The sequence below is a fragment of the Crotalus tigris genome, unplaced genomic scaffold (genome assembly GCF_016545835.1).
Source record: "Crotalus tigris isolate CLP2741 ecotype Arizona unplaced genomic scaffold, ASM1654583v1 scf7180000017940.1788314, whole genome shotgun sequence".
NCBI lineage: Eukaryota > Metazoa > Chordata > Lepidosauria > Squamata > Viperidae > Crotalus > Crotalus tigris.
This window is the reverse complement of record NW_024096732.1, coordinates 393,045-413,531: the sequence shown is the minus strand read 5'-3', so window position 1 is coordinate 413,531 and position 20,487 is coordinate 393,045. Positions and strand designations below refer to the sequence as shown.

Genomic DNA, 20,487 nt, shown 5'->3' with positions numbered 1-20,487 from the left:
TTGCCCCCTCTGGGTGCTCCACTTTGCCTGCTGCTTTTATACTCTGGATGCTCAGCCAGGTGAATCCGCCCTTGTCCAGGAAGCTATCAAAAGGGGATGGCACGGACCATTGACAGGAGAAAAGGGGCCTGGATGGCTGCCCTTGGGAACACAGCAGGAGGGGACGTTCCCTGCAGAGAGAGCTTGGGAGCAGCACCTTCTCTCCTCAGCAGCCTCGGAGTGTGTGTGTGTGCATTCACACCCGGAAGCACCCCACTGCGCCCTGCCTGGCCTTGCTCCTTTGGCTCCCCAATCCCTGTTTGACCTGCTGGGGAAGGATGGAGACAGCCGAAGGGGGGGGGGGAGAAGAGACACAAGGAGGGAAAGGCCTACCTCAATCTCCCTCCTTCCCCCCCCCACAATGCCCCTCAGCATCTCTTCCCAAGGGAATCCCTTCCCTCTCTTTGTCTTGCTCTCCCCCCTTCAGCTGATAAAAGCAGGAGGGTCCAGGGCAGGCGGGAGGCAGTCCAGCTGGCATCATGGGCAGAGCTGGCCGCAACCTGTGGAGGGGCAGAGAAGTCCACCTGCCCAGGTGAGCAGCAGGCAGGTGAATTCTGGGGGAGATGGGAAATAAAGCTCTGCTTTAAAGAAGAATGTGCTTTTTCACCCCAAATGTTTTCCTTCCATTCCAGAATTGAAGAGGCCGGGCTTGGCTGGAAATAGAGGATGGAGATCCTGCGGGGAATTTGAAGCTTCCCTGCAGGGCCCCAGGGACCCCCAGGCCTTCCCGGGGCCAAAGGGGGGCCTGCTTGGGGAGGGGGAGCTGCCCCCTGGATCTGACCCCTCCCCTCTTGTCCCCAGGCAGGAGGATCGTGCTGGGGAGGAAGAGCGCTGGGAATGGCACAAGGGGGAGGGAACCCCTATCTTCCTGGCCCTCCAGCTGTGGAAATCCCCCCCCCCAAAGTGGGCATTTCCTTGGGCTGACCCTCTGTGGCTGGGAGGGGGCCTGGCCCAAAAGGTAAGGGGTCCACTGGGGGATTCCGATTCCAGGGATTTTTGTAGGTGTGTTTTCTCTGTATGTGCATCTGATGCAATTATACTTATTTCACTCGTTAATCCTTCAAGTCATCAACCAGGCAAAATACACTACTTTTCAACCAGTCTTTCTGGGTTTTGCCCCTTCTACTGATGGGGTGCCTTTTCTGGATTTATGGGAGCCCTTTATTTATTCTTGGGGAGCCCCTGGGGTTTACAGGTTGGAGGGTGGGTGACTAAAGGGCTCCTGCTGGGCTGGTGCAAGAGAGCCAAGGGCCTCCCAGGAGGGCCAGGCCAAGTGCCTGTGAGAGAGGAAGGACCCCTCAGCCCAGGAGAGACAAGGTGGCCAGCAGGCTGGGGGGGCACCTTCTTTGGGAGAGCAATGAGAAAATCACACACAATTCTTTTGTTTGCTGTGTTTTGTGTACACTTTATTTGACAAGCAAGGCTTGGCATCGGCCCTCTGGGGCCCTCTTAGCAGAGACGGGGTCTTCGTCCTTTCAGAATTGGGGTGGGGGTTTGCTGTCCAAATCTGCACTCCTCCGCCTTGAGCTTTTAGCAGGTTGCTGCAGAGGAGAGGAGAGAGAAGAGTCATCCCAGGAGGAGAAATGAGGAGGAGGAGGAGGAGGAGGAGCTTCTCTGAAGCGCTGATGAGCCCTAAGTATCTCGAAAGTTTGTTAACATGACTTGAAATGAAGGAAAACTCCCCCCAGGTCTGCCCAGGAGAGTTTCCACCAGCCCAGAAGAGGTGATTGCAATGGACCGAAGGGTTACCTTCCTGGACGCTGTGCAAAATTTCTCCAGTTATACCCAGAGAGTTGGCCACCGTCCTGAATTTTGTCTCCAAAGCCGGCGTCACGGTGGGCTGAGTGCCTAGAGGCAAACAGGGAGATGGGTTGCTTTGGCAGGAGAACTCAGGGATGGAGGGGGGCTGCTCTGGCTCCCCCCAAATTCCCTGGTTGAACAGCTGGGAGAGAAGGAAGGAATCAGAGGGGGAGGTGTAGAGGCACAAGAGGGAAGGGCTTCCCCTGGGGCAGAGATACTGGAGGGCAGGAGGGGGAGGGGATGTGCCTCACCAAGGAGGTTCCAGCTGGCACCCCAAAGAGGGTGATGGAGGTGGCCTAGTGGGGGCAATGTTAGGAAGGGTGAGGACAAGGGTGAGGGTCTCTCCCGACCAGCCCCCCTACCCAGCTGTCTTACCAGCAAGCGCCAGGAAGGTATCCAAGTTGCCGGAGCCCCGTGTGATGTATGCAATGAAATAGGTATTGTAATCCGTTTCCACAAAGCGAAGGGTGCTCGGGGCTTCATTGAAAAAAGTGTGGAGAGGCTGTTTAGTCACCTTCCGGGCAGGAGCCCTGCCTGCCTCTCTCACACACACACACACACACACACCGCCTGTCCTTGGAGTAGCTGCCATCTTCCCTGGGCGGGCTCGGCCCATGGTTCCGATTGTTTCCTGGCCTCGAGGAGAAGTGTCAAGGATGAAACTCTGGCAGCTACATGCCTCTGCATTTCAATTTCCTTTAGATTAAGGGGGGAAGGTGTTACTCTAAAGTGGGTTAGATGGAGAAACGAAACTTCTACAATTCTGCTGAAGACCGTGAGAGCCTGAAACCTTTTCAAGGACACCAGAACAGGTGTGGATTTGAAGCAGACAGTTCCCATAACAAAGTGAACTTGTTAATATGGAATACGTAAGACATTGGGATTTGGCTGGGAAAATTATTGTTTAAGGCTATGAATTGGTGTTGGAACCTCAGAGTTAGTTTTCCTTCAACATTACCATGCAGCTTATTGAACAAACAGTAAGATTTTCGGGGATGGAATGAACCTGGAGTTTTGTTTGGATTCTCCAGCTGGATGTTGACAAGAGATGGGGGGGCTTCTCCTGGGCAGGAGGGGGCAGGCTCACCCCCGGCCCTGCCCAGTGGGTCTTTCCACACTCTCCAAGGACAGGCGGATGAAGGCTCTTGTGAAGCGGTGGGGCAGTTGCCCCGGGGAACTCAGCATCGACAGTCAGGCAGAAAACCCTCTTTTCTTCGCCAGACCAACATGAAAACTCCCCAGGCAGCATCTAGATGAAGGAGGGAGAGAATTCCCTACTCACCGCTGGTCACATAGTACCCTGGCTGGTCCTGTTTATTCAACATCAGCTCTGCAGTCCAGCATCTGCCATGTCTGGAAAAAGTATGAATCGCATAAACCTTTGAGGGGGTCTTGGAGGGACCAAGCCTGTTCCCCTTTTGGCAGGAGCCGGAAGAGAAGGATTGCAGAGAAGAGCCTGGCCAGCTGTTGCCTGGACCCCAGACTTCATGCCCGTATTGGGGGTGATGCATGTGGGAATCCAAAGTGTGGAAAGTCTCCCAGCTGCGCCCACTTGTCCTTCGGGTTCTTCCCCTCCTGCCCTCTGGGGGACAGGAACCCTCCGCCTGGCCAGTGAAGGCTGTTCCTTACGGCAGCTCCCAAAACTTACAGGGGAACTCTAATTCTGTACTTCAGGTTTCCATTTGGTTGAGCCACATATTGAAACGGGCAGAACTCCACACTCCGCATCTGTCCAGTAGGAATGGACAGAAGAGGATACCAAGCCTTGGCAATCTAGAGAAAGGAGAAACCAGGTGAGTTTGTTAGCACTGAAGGGGAGGGGCTCCAAAACCCAAACTCTTCGTGCCAGGGCTGCGTAAACTCCCTTGCACCATTTGTAAGGAAAGCTGACATTTGCAGGGCTGATGATGTTCTCTAGTTGGGTCGTGAAATGCCTCCCAGCCAACCACCTAACATCAAGGGCCCCACAGGGCCCCCGGGCTTCTATCCTACTTAAATTTAGGAAGAGAAAAAATTCCTTCCAGGATTTTCAGCTCTGACCCTTCGGTGATTGAAGTTCGGCATAATGGGGATGTCCCTTGCGTCTCCAAGCCAGCAGACACCAGCCAGGAGAAGGCTGCCCAGCAGGAGATTCATTGCTGCCACTCTGTTGCCCCCTCTGGGTGCTCAGCTTTGCCCGCTGCTTTTATACTCTGGACGCTCAGCCAGGTGAATTCGCCCATGTCCAGGAAGCTATCGAAAGAGGACGGCACGGACCCTTGACAGGAGAAAAGGGGCCCGGATGGCTGCCCTTTGGAACACAGCAGGATGGGACGTTCCCTGCAGAGAGAGCTTGGGAGCACCGCCTTCCCTTGGGGGAAGGGGCGGTGTGCATTCACTCCCGGAAGCACCCCACTGCGCCCCGCCGAGCCTTGGTCCTTTGGCTCCCTGTTTGACCTGCAGGGAAAGGATGGAGAGAACCCAAAGGGGCATTGGGGCATTGGGGAGAGAACAGGAGATTGAGGGGGGCTCCATGACAGCTGAGGACGAGAGCAAAGGAGAAAATAGCCGGGGAAAAACGGCCAATCTTATATGAGTCTTCCCATCTCCCAGAGCGGCTTTTACGGACCTTTGCTCCCATTCAAAAGTACGACCAGTGAACCCCGCAGAAGGATTCCTCAAGGCAACTAAGTCCCAGCAGGTAAAACTTTATTGTGTACAGTATTTCAGAATTGAAGAAGGAGAACCAGCTCTGAGTTTTCCCGTGCGAAAGCATGCTTAGTTAGAGAATGGATTCCCTTCTCCCCACCCACTGGGTGTTCATATCGCCCCAAAATAATACTCCTTTTTGTTATGGGAACAGTCCACTTCTCCATCGAGCACCTGTGCATGCTCTCAGGCTCCGTGAATGGGTTCTTGGCATCCCAGTTCCTCCCTTCGTTTTCTGCCCTCCCCCTTTTCCATGGCAAATTGATTAGCGGTGGAAGCTAGCAGGCATCATGCGATTCAAGCTTGACAGCCACTTTTCATTTAATTCACAGGTGTGTGACAACACTGGGATAACGTGAGTGGGACGCTGAAGGGCCAATCTTCTCCAGGACAGCATCTGTGCCCAAATTACCGAGTGGCTTTCCCAGAGAGCCCAAGGGCTGAGGAAGGAGGTGCCTCCTGGCTTTTTCCCAGAGGGATGGCATGGAAAGACTTCTCCATATCTGGATTGAAATTGGACCTTTTCCGTCATGGGATTCACAGGGACCTGACCAAATTTTCTCCCTCCCCTGTTGCTTTTAATCCTTCAGCCAGGCTGCCCGTATTTCTACACAAAGCAGAGTCCCAGGGACCCCCAGGCCTTCTGGGGCCAAAGGGGGGGCCTGCTGGGGGAGGGGGATCTGCCCCCTGGATCTGCCCCCTCCCCTCTTGTCCCCAGGCAGGAGGATCGTGCTGGGGAGGAAGAGCGCTGGGATTGGCACAAGGGGGGAGGGAACCCCTTTCTTCCTGGCCCTCCAGCTGTGGAAATCCCCCCCCCAAAGTGGGCATTTCCTTGGGCTGACCCTCTGTGGCTGGGAGGGGGCCTGGCCCAAAAGGTATGGGGTCCACTGGGGGATTCCAATTCCAGGGATTTTTGTAGGTGTGTTTTGTTTGTATGTGCAGCTGATGCAATTATACTTACTTCACTCGTTAATCCTTCAAGTCATCAATCAGGCAACATACAAGACTTTTCAACCAGTCTCTCCGGGTTTTGCCCCTTCTATGGATGGGGTGCCTTTTCTGGGTTTGTGGGAGCCCTTTATTTATTCTTGGGGGGGGTGCTGGGCTTTACGGGTGGGAGGGTGGGTGACTAAAGGGCTCCTGCTGGGCTTATGCCAAGAGAGCCAAGGGCCCCCCAGGAGCGCCAGGCCAAGCGCCTGTGAGGGAGGAAGGACCCCTCAGCTCAGAATAGACAAGGTGGCCAGCAGGCCGGTGGGGGCACCTTCTTCGGGAGAACAATGAGGAAATCACACACAATTCTTTTGTTTGTTGTGTTTTATTTATGCTTTATTTGACAAGCAAGGCTTGCCATCTGCCTTCTGGCTCGTAGGATGGGAGCTGTCTGCAGGGGCCTTTTTAGCAGAGACGGGGTCTTCGTCCTTTCCCAACTGGGGTGGGGGTTTGCTGGCTGTGTTCCATATCTGTACTTCTCCGCCTTGAGCTCTTAGCAGGTTTCTGCAGAGGAGAGAAGAGAGAAGAGTCATCCCAACAGCAGCAGGAGGAGGAGAAAGACAAGCAGAAGGAGGAGAAATGAGGAGGAGCAGCTGGAGGAGGAGGCAGCGGCATCCTTCACTGGTGTCCTGGGGAGCCCAGGAGAGGAGACATGGAGGACCAAAGGGTTACCTTTCAAGACAACAGGCACAACTTCTCCTGTGATCCCCACAGAGGCAGCAACATTCTTGAATTTCGTCTCCAAATCTGGCGTGATGTTTTGCTGTCTGCCTAGAGGAAGCATGAAGTTTGAGAGAGACGGTAGCAGGAGGCCTTGGGTTTGGGGGTGCTGCTCTGATTCAGAGCTTTGCCCCCAAATTTCCTGGTGGAGCTGCTTCAATGGATGGAGAGAATCAGAGGGGGGAGATCTAAAGGCGTGGGAGGGAAGTGTTTTCCCTGGGGCAGAGATGCGGGGGGAGGGGAGGGGCCTCACCATGCAGGTCTCATCTGGCCCCCCAAAGAGAGTGGTGGAGGTGGCCCAGTGGGGGCGAGAAGCAAAGGGAGGGGCCTTGCATTGCTGCCAGCAACGGTAGGAAGGGCGAGGAGAAGGATGAGGGTCCCATCCCCAGCTCTTACCTTCAAGTGTCAGGAAGGTGTCCAATCCCCGGGTGAGGTAAATAATCATGTAGGTTTCATAATCCGTATCCACGATTTGACCGAAGGTGGGGCCTTCCGTGCAAAAGAGGGGCTGCTTAAAATCGCCTTCAGGGCAGGAGCCCCGTAAGCCCCCCCTCCCTCCTTCTGGGAAAGTGGCTCAGCCCCAGCCCGAATCCTCCAAGGAGGGGCCTATGGATCCTCTTGTGGAGCAGGGGGGAGGGAAGGGGGGCTGTGAAAACTCACCGATCAGCAATTCGGATGAACGGGGGGGGGGGGGGGATTCCCACTTACTTGAGGTCTTGAATTTCCCCAGCTTCTGATATTTAGCGAACCGGAGCTGTCTAGTCTTGCACTGGCCGTTTCTGGAAAGAAAAGAACAGTACAAACTTTAGAAGGAGCCAAGCAGAGACAGGCCCAATCATCTCCCAATATCCAGGATGATGGATAGGAGAGTCCAAAGCTGCACCCCCTTTTCCTTCAGGCTTTCCCCCACCTGCTCTCTGGGGGAGAGGAACCCTTGGCCAGGACAGCGAGGGCATTAGAGCCCCCAACACTCACTCGAGAGACTTAAAGGTGTACATCAGACCTCCTTTTGGTTTGGCCTGTAATGTGTATTGGGGGAACGGCTTTTCAATAACTATGTATGCCAGAGGGTACCAATTCCCAGCAACCTAGAACAAGGGGAAACCAGGAGAGTCTGTTAGCACCAAAGGGGAGGCCCCCCCAAGGCCCCCCCCAAGTCCGAATCCTTCCTGCCAGACCTGGGAGATCTCTCAGGGCCATGCCAGGAGCGCCAGGAGCAGAGTCAATTAACCAAGCTTGCCCTCTGGGGAAGCGCATTTGCCTGGCAGAGAGGGTTTCACGCTGTCCAGCAGAATTGGGTGCTGAATCGGGAGACACACCAAAGACTGGGCCAAAGGAAATTTGGTGAAAATCTGCCAGTGGGGAAGACGCCTCTCTGGAGCCCAGAAGAGAGATAGCGATTGAGGCTTCTCCTCCCAAACTGAAGGGGAGGGGCTCCCAAACTCTTCGTGCCAGAGCTGCGTAAACTCCCTTGCACCATTTGTAAGAAAAGCTGACCCTTGCGGGGCTGATGATGTTCCCTAGTTGGGGCGTGAAACACCTCCCAGCCAGCCACCCAGCACCAAGGGCCCCCCAAGTTCCCCCGGGCTTCTCTCCTACTTAGGGTTGGGAGGAGAAGAAATTTCTTCCAGCATTTTCAGCTCTGACCCTTTGGATATCGAAGTTCGGCATGACGGGGATGTCCACTGCATCTCCAAGCCAGCAGACACCAGCCAGGAGAAGGCTGCCCAGCAGGATCTTCATTGCTGCCACTCTTTGACCCCTCTGGGTGCTCTGCTTTGCCCGCTGCTTTTATCCTCTGGATGCTCAGCCAGGTGAATCCGCCCTTGTCCAGGAAGCTATCAAAAGGGGACGGCATGGACCGCTGACAGGAGAAAAGGGGCCTGGATGGCTGCCCTTGGGAACACAGCAGGAGGGGACGTTCCCTGCAGAGAGAGCTTGGGAGCAGCACCTTCTCTCCTCAGCAGCCTCAGTGTGTGTGTGTGTGTGTGTGTGTGTGTGTGTGTGTGTGACACCTCCAATGCAAAAGTTTGGTCCAGAGGGCACAAGAGCGTCCTGATACCAAAGTGCCACTTTGCACCTGCTCTGGTGCTTCCCCAAAGGTGCATCTAGTTTGGTAATGAAATATCTGCAAGAAAACAGGAAGCTCAGTTGTAACAAGGACTCACAATTGCCCTCCTGCCCCCCCAACATTGGGAGGAAAGATGGGCCTTTGGGACGCCCTTCCTACATCTATGGTGGGGCTGAGTCTTGCTTTGTGGCCCTCTTGGGATGCTGCCCACTGAGCCAAGCACACCGAGGGTGCCCTGCCAGGCCTGTGTTCTGAACCAGAAAGTTCATGGTGTTGTTTGCAGGAAGCTGTTTTCCAGTTGCGTGTTTTTTCCTGCCCTCCCTCTGCCCAAAATTGCTCTGGGACTCAGGGAACTTCAGGTCCTCCCTCCTCATCTGCGTGTTCTCTTGGCTGGGTCAGGAGGCAGAGTGACCCTGAGAAGGGCTGGCTCTCATTAGCTTTTCCCCTTTGGGGGGACTGGCATCCCATCCCTCACAATAGGCTGCCAGTTCAGCTCTCTTTTCATCAACCACCCTCATGCACTGCCCATCTAGGCCCCCCCATCAGGGCAGGGCTGGCAGGCAGTTTCCCAAGAGAAGCAGAAATGGCCACTGGCTGTGGGAAGGACCATTTGGGTTGGGGTCCAGCATGGAACCCCCGGGGAGCTCCTGAGCTGGAAGGATCTAAACCCATCCTTGCCCGGCACCTTGACCTTCCCCAGCAGGGGAAGGTCCTACCACCTGCCCCACATCAGAGAGTTGAGGTGCTTTTCCAGAGGAGACAGTCCTGCCCTGCCCCATGGAGGGGGCAAAAGTCCTGCAGGAACAGCCTGGGGTGGCCCGGTGGGCCAGCTATTCTGCTACACAAACACACCCAACTATTGGGACCCCTACCCTTTTTAATTCAGATCCACCCTTCGTTCCTCCACTGAATCCTCTCCCACCTCCAACCCACAGATCAAAATCACCCCACAGTGCAAAAGGACAGGTGGTGGAAATAAAAGTCACATGCAAGAAAGGAGTTGCGTTTTCGGAGTCTATTTATTAAGATTCCTCCCTGGAATTTGAGCCAAGCCCGAAACACGCCCAGCCGCTGCTCCCAGCAGTTTCGAGGCCTCCCCTTTGGTCACCTGCAAGGAAAGGAGCCGGTGAGCGGAATGGGGGGGGGGATTGTAGCTGCAAATGGGAAGGATTTGGCATTGTGAAAGGGGTGAGCCCTCTGAGAAAACTCACCTATTCTTCTTTTGGGCACTCCACTGTGGGGGAGAAAAGGGGGCAATTAATGGTGAATGGAATGAATACAAGATGGTCAGTCCTTAGGTCATCTGCCCATCAACATGATCTCCCCCTGCCCTTGCATGTAGACCACCCTTCTGCACCATCTTTCTACATAAGACATACTCAGAAGAGATTTCAAGAAGTCCCTTCCCATGAATTCTACCTCTATCTCTATTTAGATCTATCTATCCGTCCATCCATCCATCCATCTATCATCTACCTCTCTTTATCTCTGCCTTTGAGTCAATTTCCCTGCTATGTTTGTGGCCACATTTTTCATGGTGGTTTGCCTGGGGAGAGACAGGGAGTGACCCAATGACTTCTGTGCTTAAGGCAGGACTAGAACTCCAGTTTCATACCAAAGCCTGGAGGCTTTAACCCCTCCACCAAACCTGCCCTCGTCTATTGGTTACTTTTCTGCTCTGAACTGCATTACCGGTTGGGTTTAAAACCACAATCTCATCTTCTTTGTAGCCGAGCTTTTTACATTCATCTTTAAATTTCTGAAGTATCTCTGGATCCTGGGTTGCTTCCGGACCTGTGGGGACTGGGACAGAGGAGAGCTGTGTGTTGAATGAGGAAGGAGAGATTTTTTTCAGAAGAGGGGTGGGGTGGCAGGCTTAATCAGGGGTTTCCTATCAGGATCTTGCCTCCCTCCACTTTCTTCCTCCAAAACTGTACAGAAACTACAGAACAACAGAGTGGGAAGGGACCTCGGAGGTCTTCTAGTCCAACCCCCTGCTCAATAAACTGAAATAGAACAGTCATATTAAAAAGGAACCAGGTAAATAAATGCTGGAGCAGACTCTTAAACCTTTCAGAAGCCCAGAATCTTAACTTGTAGGAAAATGCATAAAGATGGGTGAGATGAGGACAAAGGAGATCAAAAGCCAAGACTGCCTTCTCCCTCCTTGCAGGATGATGGGCCTTGGGGTACCTACCGTGAAGTGTGGTAGTGTTGAATTCGTTGTTGACGTTGATGGTGGACATGACGTACTTGTTTAGGACCTTCACGGACTCCACTATCACCATTGTATCACCTGCCAGAAAAGGTTTGGGGCATGAGGGCGGGGGGGGGGGAAGGAGAGACTCAGGCAGAGCCAAATCTAGCCAAGCTGGCCACATTTTGCAGGCCAGAACCTCAGCGTTGGCTCATTAGACAGAGTGGTTTATCTGATAAGTCTCCAGATAAGTTTCAGGTATATTACGGGCAATAGCAATGCGTACCTATCATAAAAGGATGTTTACTTATTCTAAAATCAAGCTGCAGAAATTACAATTTAAATCTAAAAGGTAATAGTAATATTAACATCCTTTAACCTTTATAATGTAGTATTTTTAGATGGTTAATGAAATGGCGGAGGGACTTTCTGCGCCTTGTCGGGCTCCGAAGAAGGGGCAGCCCTTCCGTCTGCCCTTTCCCCCCTTTAGTCTTTTTGTATGAGCCGCAAAGACAGCAACTTGCTGCGTCCCAAACGGGTTCGGAGTTTGTGGAAGGACATTCCATTTATGTCCCTCGAAGGATGGAATAGAACCTCTGTATTTCATGTACAGGTGGCATTCCGGTATAGAATGCTATTTCACCTCTCCCTCCCTCCACCCACCCCCCAAGTGGTTCTCGCACTGGGACCCCCAGGGATCAGGGGAGTCAAAGCTACCCAATCATCTCTTTTCAATGGAAAAGATAGGAAGGAAAGGTTTATATTTTGAAATAACATATAGCTTAAAAAGATTTAGAGTATATACTCTTTAAGAAGGAGCAACTGCAGTTCTTGGAAGGTCACCCTCTCAGAATGACAGAATAGCACAGTTGGAAGGGACCTTGGAGGTCTTCTAGTCCAGCCCCATGCTGGAGCAGGAGACTCTACACCATTTCGGACAAGTAGCCATCCAATCTCTTCTTAAAAACCTCCAGCAACAGAGCACCCATGACCGCTAGAGGCCGTCTGAATGTCAGTCTCTCAATCCGGTCACGGATGAACTTGCCCAGTAGTGGTCCTGTGGCCCCTTTACACTGACTGGGTCCCCAAAGGCCAACGTGCCTGAAACGAGACAGTCCCACGAGAGCAGGAGACATGCTTAGGCTCCGTGTCTCCAGCACCCCACACTGGAAGAGATGCTATGGGGTGGGTGGGGCAGGCTTGCCCACCATCTGCTCCCCAGCATCTTTTTGCTGGAGTTGAGTGCAAAGAAAGAAGCCGCACGCCTTCCCGGGCCCCGGTGTTATGGGTGACCAAATCAAGGAGGTAGGCATGGCAGCCCTTCGCCAGTACAGACCAAAGAAACCACGGTATTTCCCATCTTTTCCTTTCTTGAACTGACACGTTACTTTCTTGTACTCGTTGTCCCTGCAAGAGAAGAGGAGGGGAGAGTTGATGAGGCTGACCGCTGGTCCTTTGGAGAGGAACAGTCAATGGGGGGCTGGGAGTCCCACCACTGAACATTAATCTGAACTGACCTATCAAGGAAGGTTTTCTAGGTTGCCCCACACGGTGGGAAGCACCCCTGAGCTGAGCCATCCTGCTTTCATTGTCTCTGGCTATGGGCTTCCCAGAGGCCTCTTTCTGCCTCTGTTCATTTGGTTGCTGGTAAAGAAGCCAGATTGGTGAGCATTTCCATCTGCTCAAGCTGCGTCCGGCTGCCGCTCTTTCTGACCTCTTAGTCTTTGGGGGCATCCGCCAGAATGGTGCTCTGCTAGTTTGAGGCATTTCAGAGTCACAGCCGGACCAAAGTATTTTTTTCAGTGGCTGAAGAACCTCAACAGATGCCTTCGCTTCTCTGCTACTCGGGCTTTCTCTCGCACTGGCGTGTGGCTGTCCCATACTTCAGCCACACAGGAGGAGTCCTCTGTCCTCCTCCTCAAATCCACCTCAGAAATCCACCCTTCCAGTCTGCTGGGCTCTTGTGATAAGGCTGGCCTTGTCTAATGCATTGCAGTCGGTCCACAAGGGCTTGGCTTGAGCTAGGATACTTACAAGGGGAAAAAGACCAAAACCCTAATTACTCCTTTCTCTGGTTGTGACACCTCTGCAACAAATGCTGGCATGCTTCTTATCTGCTCCAGATGGGATGATGAGTTACACGCAACAGCAAAGCTTATCCAGGAACCCAGATCCTGAAGCAGAAAGAGGGAAGGGGAGCCACACTGAGTCTCTGGAAGGAATCAGCCTCCTGTCTGCTCACTTGAGGCTCTCAGTTGAGGCTATTCCCGCAGCTGTGCGATTCCAGTTTCAGTCAAGGGAGTTGGTCCTGCCTTGAGCAAAATCCACTTGCCGCTAAAGAAATAGAGGGGGTCAACTATTCTCCAAAGCCCCTGAAGGCAGGACAAGAAACAATGGATGGAAACTTATCAAAGAGTGATCCAACCTGGAATTAAGGAGAAATTTCCTGACAGTAAGAACAATCAGCCAGTGGAACAGCCTGCCTCCAGAAGTTGTGGGTGCTCCATCCCCGGAGGTTTTCAAGAAGGGACTGGAGAAACATTTGTCTGGAATGGCAGAGGGTCTCCTGACTTGGGCAGAGGGCTGGACTAGAATTTAGATGCAGCTGCAGCAAATGGCTTTCTTTGCGTTGCCCCACCAACGGAGGGGACAAAGTGAACACTGATTCAGTTGATTCACTGCAGAAAGAGGATTTACATGGGGCAGAAGCAGACACCCCCCTCCCAGACCAAATTCAAGTGTTCTCAGTCACAGATTGAGGGAGAGATGAACGATGCAACCACTCTCTTCCCCAGTCTGGAACAACCACCTCTGGCTGCGGCAAACCCCCTGGCTGGTCCCTTGGCCTAGAGAGAGACAGTGGAGACCTGTCACAATTTGCCTTCAGCTCTCCACATTAGTGGATCTCTTTGTATCACGTCAACAGACGTGATCACTTTCCGTACTTGTGATTTCAGTATTGGGGTCCCCTGAGCAACCAACCCAAAGCAAGCCAGCCCTGCTCCAGCTACATTGGTCTACCTTGTTGCTGGTTGTGGTCATTTCTTTCCATTCAGCCTGGACGACGCAGCAGAGGGCAAGGCCCAAAGCGAAAAGCCAGGATTTCATCTCGCTAGTCCCTTTCTTCTTCTCAGCCCAAGAATATGCGGAGACTCAGAGGCAGGTAACTGGCACTCGCAAGGCCTCCTGCTCTTATAGAGCCCGGGGGGCTCCCCGTGACCCCCACCCTCGCAGGGGCTTGCGTCACCTCCATCCAGGCGTGCAGCCACCGAGATAACGGGGTGTTTCTTGGCTGGGCCTCAATGCCTCGAGGGCCCCAGCTGGCAGGCTGACCTTACCCATTGATGTTCTCCAAACAGGGTACGTTTGCGTTGGCTCCGGACCCAGTGGGCATTTGGCCTGCAGCCCACCAGGAAAGGTCTCCCTCTTTCTTCGGAGCTGGGCGACAAAGGTCAGTGGCCTGGCTAAAATGCAAAACTAACAAGCTTGTGACCATCCAGGTGAGAGAACAGAGGAGAAGACGGAGTCAGGAGACCGAGGTGTGTCCTCACATGCTCAAGGGTGATACGACATCATGGTTAGGCTCAAACAATAGCGGCTTTTGGGAAATCAAGATAGAAAGAGTATTGATGCTTTTGTCGAGAACACATGGACAGCTCAGGATGAAGTCAAGAGGGAAATTAACTGCAGAGGGCTAGTTAGTTTTCAAGGGTTTTTATACGCACAATTAAAAGAATGATTTAGTAAAAACTGCATGTCCCAGAGGTGGTTTTTCCAAAGGCAACTAGATTTTCTTTGTTTTTGCTTGAAGATGTTTCACTTCTCCTCCAAGAATCTTCTTCAGTTCTGACTGAATGGTGGGAAGGTTCTTGGAGAAGCGAAATGTTGTTCAAGCAACAAACAAGAAAGTCCAGTTGCCTTTTGAAAAAGCACCTTTGGGATAATCCTGACCCGGATGACTGAGAATCTCCACAGACATAAAGACTGCATGATAAAACGGGATAAGAATTTTGGCTATAATATACAGATGGATCAATGGGAGGCAGTGTGGGAAAAGAGACTGGAATTCACAACCTGTTTTAATTTAAGAGAATTTTCACAGAATGATATACTGTTGGACACAGAGAAATTCAGAGGTGTATAAAGGTACTCTTGTTAATGTTGGAAATATGAAAAACACGAAGGGGCAATAATATAATGATGCAGGAAAATTAATACTGAGGCAATCCTTCCTTCCTTCCTTCCTTCCTTCCTTCCTTCCTTCCTTCCTTCCTTCCTTGAAAGGTTATCAAAGAAAGAGGAACTGTGTGGTTACTAAGAGTCGACTCCTTCCTGGTGCCACATACTCAGACCAACAATACACTCCCCATAGTGAGAGTCACATGGCCGGTGAGTCTGTGACTTGGGTTAAGAAACCCCAGTTGTTATATTCACCCAACATGCTTGAAGAAGGATTTGGGGAACCTGGGAATGTTTCGGGATGGCCAAGGGACTAGAAACGTGTCCTGGGAAGAGAGTGAGTTGGCCCCGAGAAGACGGGGTGCAAAGGCTGTTGGGGTGTCTTTGCTCTTTCACCCAATCAGGATTTATGCCCTGGGCTCCAGCTGAAGGTCCCAACCCCTCTCTCAGGACACCGGAAACTGCTCCCTGGGGGAGGCCTGCAGGCCGAGGCTGGACAGCCAGTGTGGGGATTCAACCGGTTTGCACCACTTGGGCAGAACTGGGAACTAATTTTTTGCTGCCCAGGCCCAGAATGGTCTTCTGGAAGTGAAGAGAACCGGTTGTTCACATATTTGAATCCCTCTATTGTGGACAGCCCTTTCTCAGTGTGAATGCTCCACCTATAACCCCGACTCCTCTTTTATTGCTCTTGCCAGTTGGCATGACTCTCACCCTCCCCCTGAGGGAGGGCCAGGGTTGGTTCGGGGGGGGGGATGCCTGCAGCCCATGGGCTCCCTTGGACTATTGGGAGGGGGGCATCCCTAACCAAGGACAGAGTGCTGGAGTTCCTTGCTGCTCCTGCTTTGGGCTGCCCTGGCACTCGGGGGGGGGGCCTTCTGCCTGTGATCTAGAGGGGCTCGGGGGGGGGGCTTTGTTGGGGGGGGGGCAGGATGGTCAGTTGGGGTCCGGTAGGGCTAGGCAAAGAGATGGGCTGGGACGGACCCTGGTCGGCCCAAAGGCAGGGAGAAAGGAGCAGGCAGCCTTCTTCTTATTGTAGGTTCTCCTTAGTGCCGTTCCCGGGTTCAGCCTTCCAGATGGACCCTCTGCTCTCAGGTGGGGGGAGGGGTTGGGTACAGGAGGCCCCTGGCCGCCTCCAGCTGGATCCAAGTGCTGATCCCCAGAGATGGATGCCGCCCATCTTGCCTGGAGAAGACTCTGGCGGGGTAAGTTCTCCCTGCAGCGCTCTCAGTTTTGGAACCAGATTTCAGGTTCAGCCCTGAGGGGGAGGGGGCAGGGGGTGCTCACCTCTGGGCTCTGGAGGAAGTGGGGCTGGCCAGCCGGATTTTGCACCCAGCCAGGATTAGCCCTCCTGGAGGTGCCTTGCATCCCACCCTCCCCAAAGCTCCACTCAGATGCGAATGATCAGGCACACAAGGGCTCCATTTCTCTGCCCGCCCCCCCCATGTCCCTCACTTCCCCCCCCCATTCCTCCTTCAGGTCCTTTGCAATGTAAGCGGGAACGTTGTGTGGTGCCCTGTAATACTCTGCTTTGGCCTTGCTTATAAATGCCATTCTGTTTTCCTGAAACCCCCCCCCTTTTTTTTTTTGGTCTTCTTTGCAATGTTGGGCATTTGAAAGGAGGAGAAGGAGCAGCTGCTGGCACCACTGGGCCTGGCTCTTTCTGGGCAGAAGAAGGGGCTTCCTTGGGCTGGCATAGCAGGGAGGGGTTCTCCCCCCCTCCAGCCCCTTCTCCCTTGAGGTTGAGGGGCGTTTGCAGAAGAGGCAATCCTGCCCTGCCCCACGGAGGGGGGCAAAGTCCTGAAGAAACAGCCTAGGCCGACCGGGTACTTAGCCCCCATATTTCTCACCCCTGTCATTTTTTCATTCAGGTCTTCCCCTCATTCCCACCCCCCTAGGTGGATTGCCCCCCACCTCCAACCCATAGATCAAGATCGCCCGCAATGCGGGAAAAAAGTCCCATAGAAGACAGGGGTGCATGAACTAAATCTATTTATTAAGATTGGAATTTGAGCCAATCCTGAAACTCGCCCAGCCGCTACGTCCGGCTGTTTCGAGGCCTCCGCTCTGGTCACCTGCAAGGAAAGGAGCCGGTAAGTGGAATAGGGGTGCTGCCTCTCCCAACATGCACTCCACCCCCCAATCTCCCCCCCCCCCACATCTGCTTGGACCCTTGAATGTGTTCCTGACCCTCCTGAGGATCTGGGGGCAGTTACGTGAGCCTCCCCCCCCTGGGTTTCATGCTGATAGGCAGCGAACCACAGATGGTCAGCCAAACAACCTCCTGGACCCTACCAGGAGCCCCCCCAGTCCAGAAGGACCCCTTCACAGTGTGCAGTGCTCTGGAGAAGCATCCTGCAGTCAGTGAAAGTGAGGGAGGGTCCAAAGAAGGCCAACGGCTCTATGATCCGGAATAAACTTACCTATGAGCTACGTGGGCACATCCCTGTGGAAAATGCAAAAGAGCAGGTTGAATGGGGGAGGAACCCTGGCCACGCAGGGGGCCTCTGAAGGGAAAGAAACCCCCGGCGGGCACTGCCTCCCACCCCCTCCAAGGACTCCAGCCATCTGAAAAGGCAGGAAAGCAAGGCCCCCTTCTCTTCTCTACGGCCAGCCCATCCCGCCCTCCTTGCATATGCCCAGGGGAAGGAGGGGGTCCAGGGAAAGCCAAGGTGCCAGGGGGCCATCGCCGTGCCAAAAGCCCTCTCGGATCCTGCCCCCAGGGCTGCTGCTGGCACACAAGGCCCCTTCGGCAGAATCCCTCCTCCCTCCAGAAAACTGTGAAAGAAATTAATTTCAACTGGCGCTCTCACTCATGCAACACCTTTGAGTGGCACAAAATGGGCATATCAGGTTGTGGGGGCGCCACTCATAACTTAATTGCCATAATAATGCCCCGGGTCTTTCTTCCACTTCCCGTTGCCCTGGGTCTCCGCAGCTGCCCCCGGAGTGCCTACCTTCTTCGGACAAGCGATAAATCTTTTCCTCTCCCAGGCTGTCTTCATAAACAAAGGTTTTAAAGCCCTCCATGTGATCCTGAATGACATCAAGGTTCTTGACTGCACACAGAACAGAGTCAGACCTGAGTGGCCTCTTGGCTTATTTCCACGGGGGGGGGGGGCAGAGAAGGCTTCTAAAAAGGTGGTCACTGAGGACCCACTCCTTGGGCAAGTCTCCCCAAAGAGAAGGGCTCTTGGGGAACAGCCCCGCTTGCAAGTGCCACCCTTTGATGGACTGGAATTGGGGCGTGCCAGAGACTGAGGGGTGTCTGCAGGAGTTGAGGGTTGGGGACCCCTGGACAGACATCTGCTTTTGGGGGGAACTGGAGGATGCACAGACATGAGGTTGCAGTCCCACAACTCGGGCCAAGGGGCACCGCAGTGGCCCCCAAGGAGAAGCCGGGCAGGGGAGGTGGTGCCCCGGCGAAGTTCACGGCCCTTTAAAAGGCAAAGGAAGGTGCCATGTTTGGGGGTTGAGGCCCAGAGGTCCCCTGGCTACCAAGGGCCACCCCAGGGGCCCCCAATGCTCTCAGAGCTGCTGCCCGGCAGACAAGCCGAGGAGCCCAGTTTATGGGCACAGCTCAACTCAAGGGGACAGGACTATCCCCTCTGAATCTAGCCCCCCTCAAATCTACTCCCCCCCCAGCCTTTCCTCTGCTTTTGAAGCTGAAGAGGAACCAGAGGTCTCCTCTCTTGTGCTCCCTCCCTCCAGCCTCCATTGCAGCTTCCCCCCACCGCACCCCTCCGTAGATGGAGCCTGATGGATTATGGTTGATTTTGCAAAGCAAACCTAGGTTTATGGCTCAGTAGGCTTTGCTAGGCAGCTGCCATGGCTTGTTCCAAAGGGTTAAAACAAATCGTGCATTAATGGGATATGCAGACTCAGCCTGGACAGTCTTTCCTTTCCTTTCTGGAAGAGATACGCACCCACAAATGTTATCACTTTACAATTCTCTTTTCCAGAAACATTTATGCTGATGAACATAGACTCTCCCTTCATTTGTATGTATTCCATAGTTTTTTTACCACCGCCCCCTGTAAGAAGAAAAAGAGGCAAAGGTAAATTGGGTTGCTTTTGCAGTCACAGAAGGAGAGACGGGCAGGTGATCCCCAGCTGGGAGCCTTTGAGGTTAGGCAGGGGCTGGTGGGGCGCCTCTTCTCTCCTGGTGCCCTGATGAAGAGGCCGGGGTCTTTGAGATGGGAGACAGCCTCCAGGGCATCCGAAGGGCCCCTGCCTGCACCGCTGCCTTAAGAAAGCCGCTCATGGCAATTAAGAAGGGGAAGGTGCGCCTCGCTTGAGCCAGGGCTAAACCGCTTTGCACCCCAGAAATGAGAGGGTGCCCCAGAATCCCCAGAGCCATCCTTCTGGAGCCCGGCTCCTCTGGGCCCATGGGAGCTTCCCTCCCTCTCTGGCCTGGGGCTTCTTGGGTCTTAAGGGGCCCGTCCCCCTTAGCTCCTCTGGGCAAGGGTGCTAGATCCTGGGAATCTGGGTGGGCAGAGCGGACTTTCCAGCCCCCGCTTGGTTCCTTTCCCAATCCCCACCAGGACCCCCCGTTCTTTGCCCAACTGGATCCCGTTGTTCAAAGCCAGCCCTTCCCCTTCAATACGAACTGCACTGAGTGATGAAAACTCCGTTTTCCTTCTTGAAGTCCACCTTCATTGTCTGGCACCCATGTTTCCTGCAAAGTGATGTCAAAGCTGCTGAGGGCATTCTCAGCCCCCTCTGCCCTTCTGGAAGGGCCTTCTGCCCTCAATAAGGGGGCTATCTCCAGGCTCTGCAGCTAGTCTCACCCATGGCCTGAAACTCCTGGGCTCCATCAGAGGGGAGCAGGAAGGGGCCTTGTCCTGGGTGCCCTTCCTCCCTTCAGTCCTCAAACACTCTCTAGATCGGGGGTTTCATCCTGGCCTACCAAAAGCCAACCTGGGACCGTCTGTGCTCTGAGGGACAGTGCTGACCCAAAGGCTGAGCTGTCAGGAGAACGGGCCCTTCTCCCTTGGGGATCCCCCTGGCTCCCCAAAGGGGCTGAGAAAACAGCCCCGGCCCCAGGGCGGTTTCAGGCCTTTGGGGGGACTCGCTGGCTCCCGAGAGCAGCACCGCAGGGCCCCTGGCCAGTGGGCCATTTGGGCAGGATGGAAGCAAGCAACAAATTGGGGCACTTACATGGCCATTTCCATGGTCATTTTCAGTTTTTCCGGTGACTCTACCTCAAAAGAGACAGGAGCTGCCTTCATGTAAGGAAGTTTTTTTTTCAACTCTGAGCAATTGGTTGCCATGGCTATCATGTAACAGTCTCCAGCCATCTGGGGATCCAAGGCAGCGTTAAGGACCTGGCCGGCATTTCCAGAAGGAGCACCTCCCCCAAAGCGTTTGTGCCAGGGAGGCTGCCCATCTGTTGGCGGGACATGCCGTCCACCTCACTGGGAGGCAGCCTTGGGTACCCCCCCCCCCCAAATGACTTCTCTGAGGATTTCTTCTGAGTTAAACTGTGCTGTCCGGAAAGATGCATTTGGAAAGAGTTGACTTTATGAGAAATTCCATCCAAATGCACATTTAGGGATGAACTTTTGCACAATGCATAAAAAATACCGCAGGGTTAATTATTTGACAGTTTTCATTAGATTGCAGTCTCCTCCTTGCTGCTCCACCAGCTTGGCCCCAAAGCGAGAAGGCGGAGATCCCGGGCACCAGCCCTCCCCTCTCTGCCTGAGGCTTGGGTTCCTCTGATCGGGGGAGGGCCAGGGAGGGGCAGCCAGAGAAGAACAGCCCCTGCCCCTGCAACATGGACTCACCTTCAAATGATCCA

General features: G+C 53.8%; 1 protein-coding gene across 2 annotated transcripts; it reads right to left on the bottom strand.

Moving 5' to 3' along the window:
- Positions 1-5,826: 5,826 nt before the first annotated feature.
- Positions 5,827-9,159, bottom strand: LOC120308637 (epididymal secretory protein 4-like). Of its 2 annotated transcripts, none has more exons than XM_039344966.1 (6): positions 7,837-9,159; positions 7,213-7,325; positions 6,946-7,016; positions 6,634-6,726; positions 6,190-6,288; positions 5,827-6,021 (listed from the first exon to the last, which is right to left on the bottom strand). In XM_039344966.1, the coding sequence occupies exons 2-6, from the start codon at positions 7,233-7,235 to the stop codon at positions 6,011-6,013; spliced, it is 297 nt and encodes a 98-aa protein (XP_039200900.1). In that variant the 5' UTR covers positions 7,236-7,325; positions 7,837-9,159; the 3' UTR covers positions 5,827-6,010. The 2 variants fall into 2 exon arrangements, with proteins under 2 accessions (XP_039200900.1, XP_039200899.1); XM_039344965.1 differs by having other exon boundaries at positions 7,885-9,159.
- Between the last annotated feature and the right edge of the window lie 11,328 nt (positions 9,160-20,487).

Excerpts from the sequence above, each read along its gene's own strand:
- LOC120308637 (XM_039344965.1), bottom strand. The coding sequence starts at position 7,980 with ATGAAGATCCTGCTGGGCAGCCTTCTCCTGGCTGGTGTCTGCTGGCTT. Across the intron at positions 7,326-7,884 it reads CGAACTTCGATATCCAAAGG|GTTGCTGGGAATTGGTACCC; the intron begins GTCAGAGCTGAA and ends CCCTTGTTCTAG. Across the intron at positions 6,727-6,945 it reads GGGGAAATTCAAGACCTCAA|GCCCCACCTTCGGTCAAATC; the intron begins GTAAGTGGGAAT and ends TTTGCACGGAAG.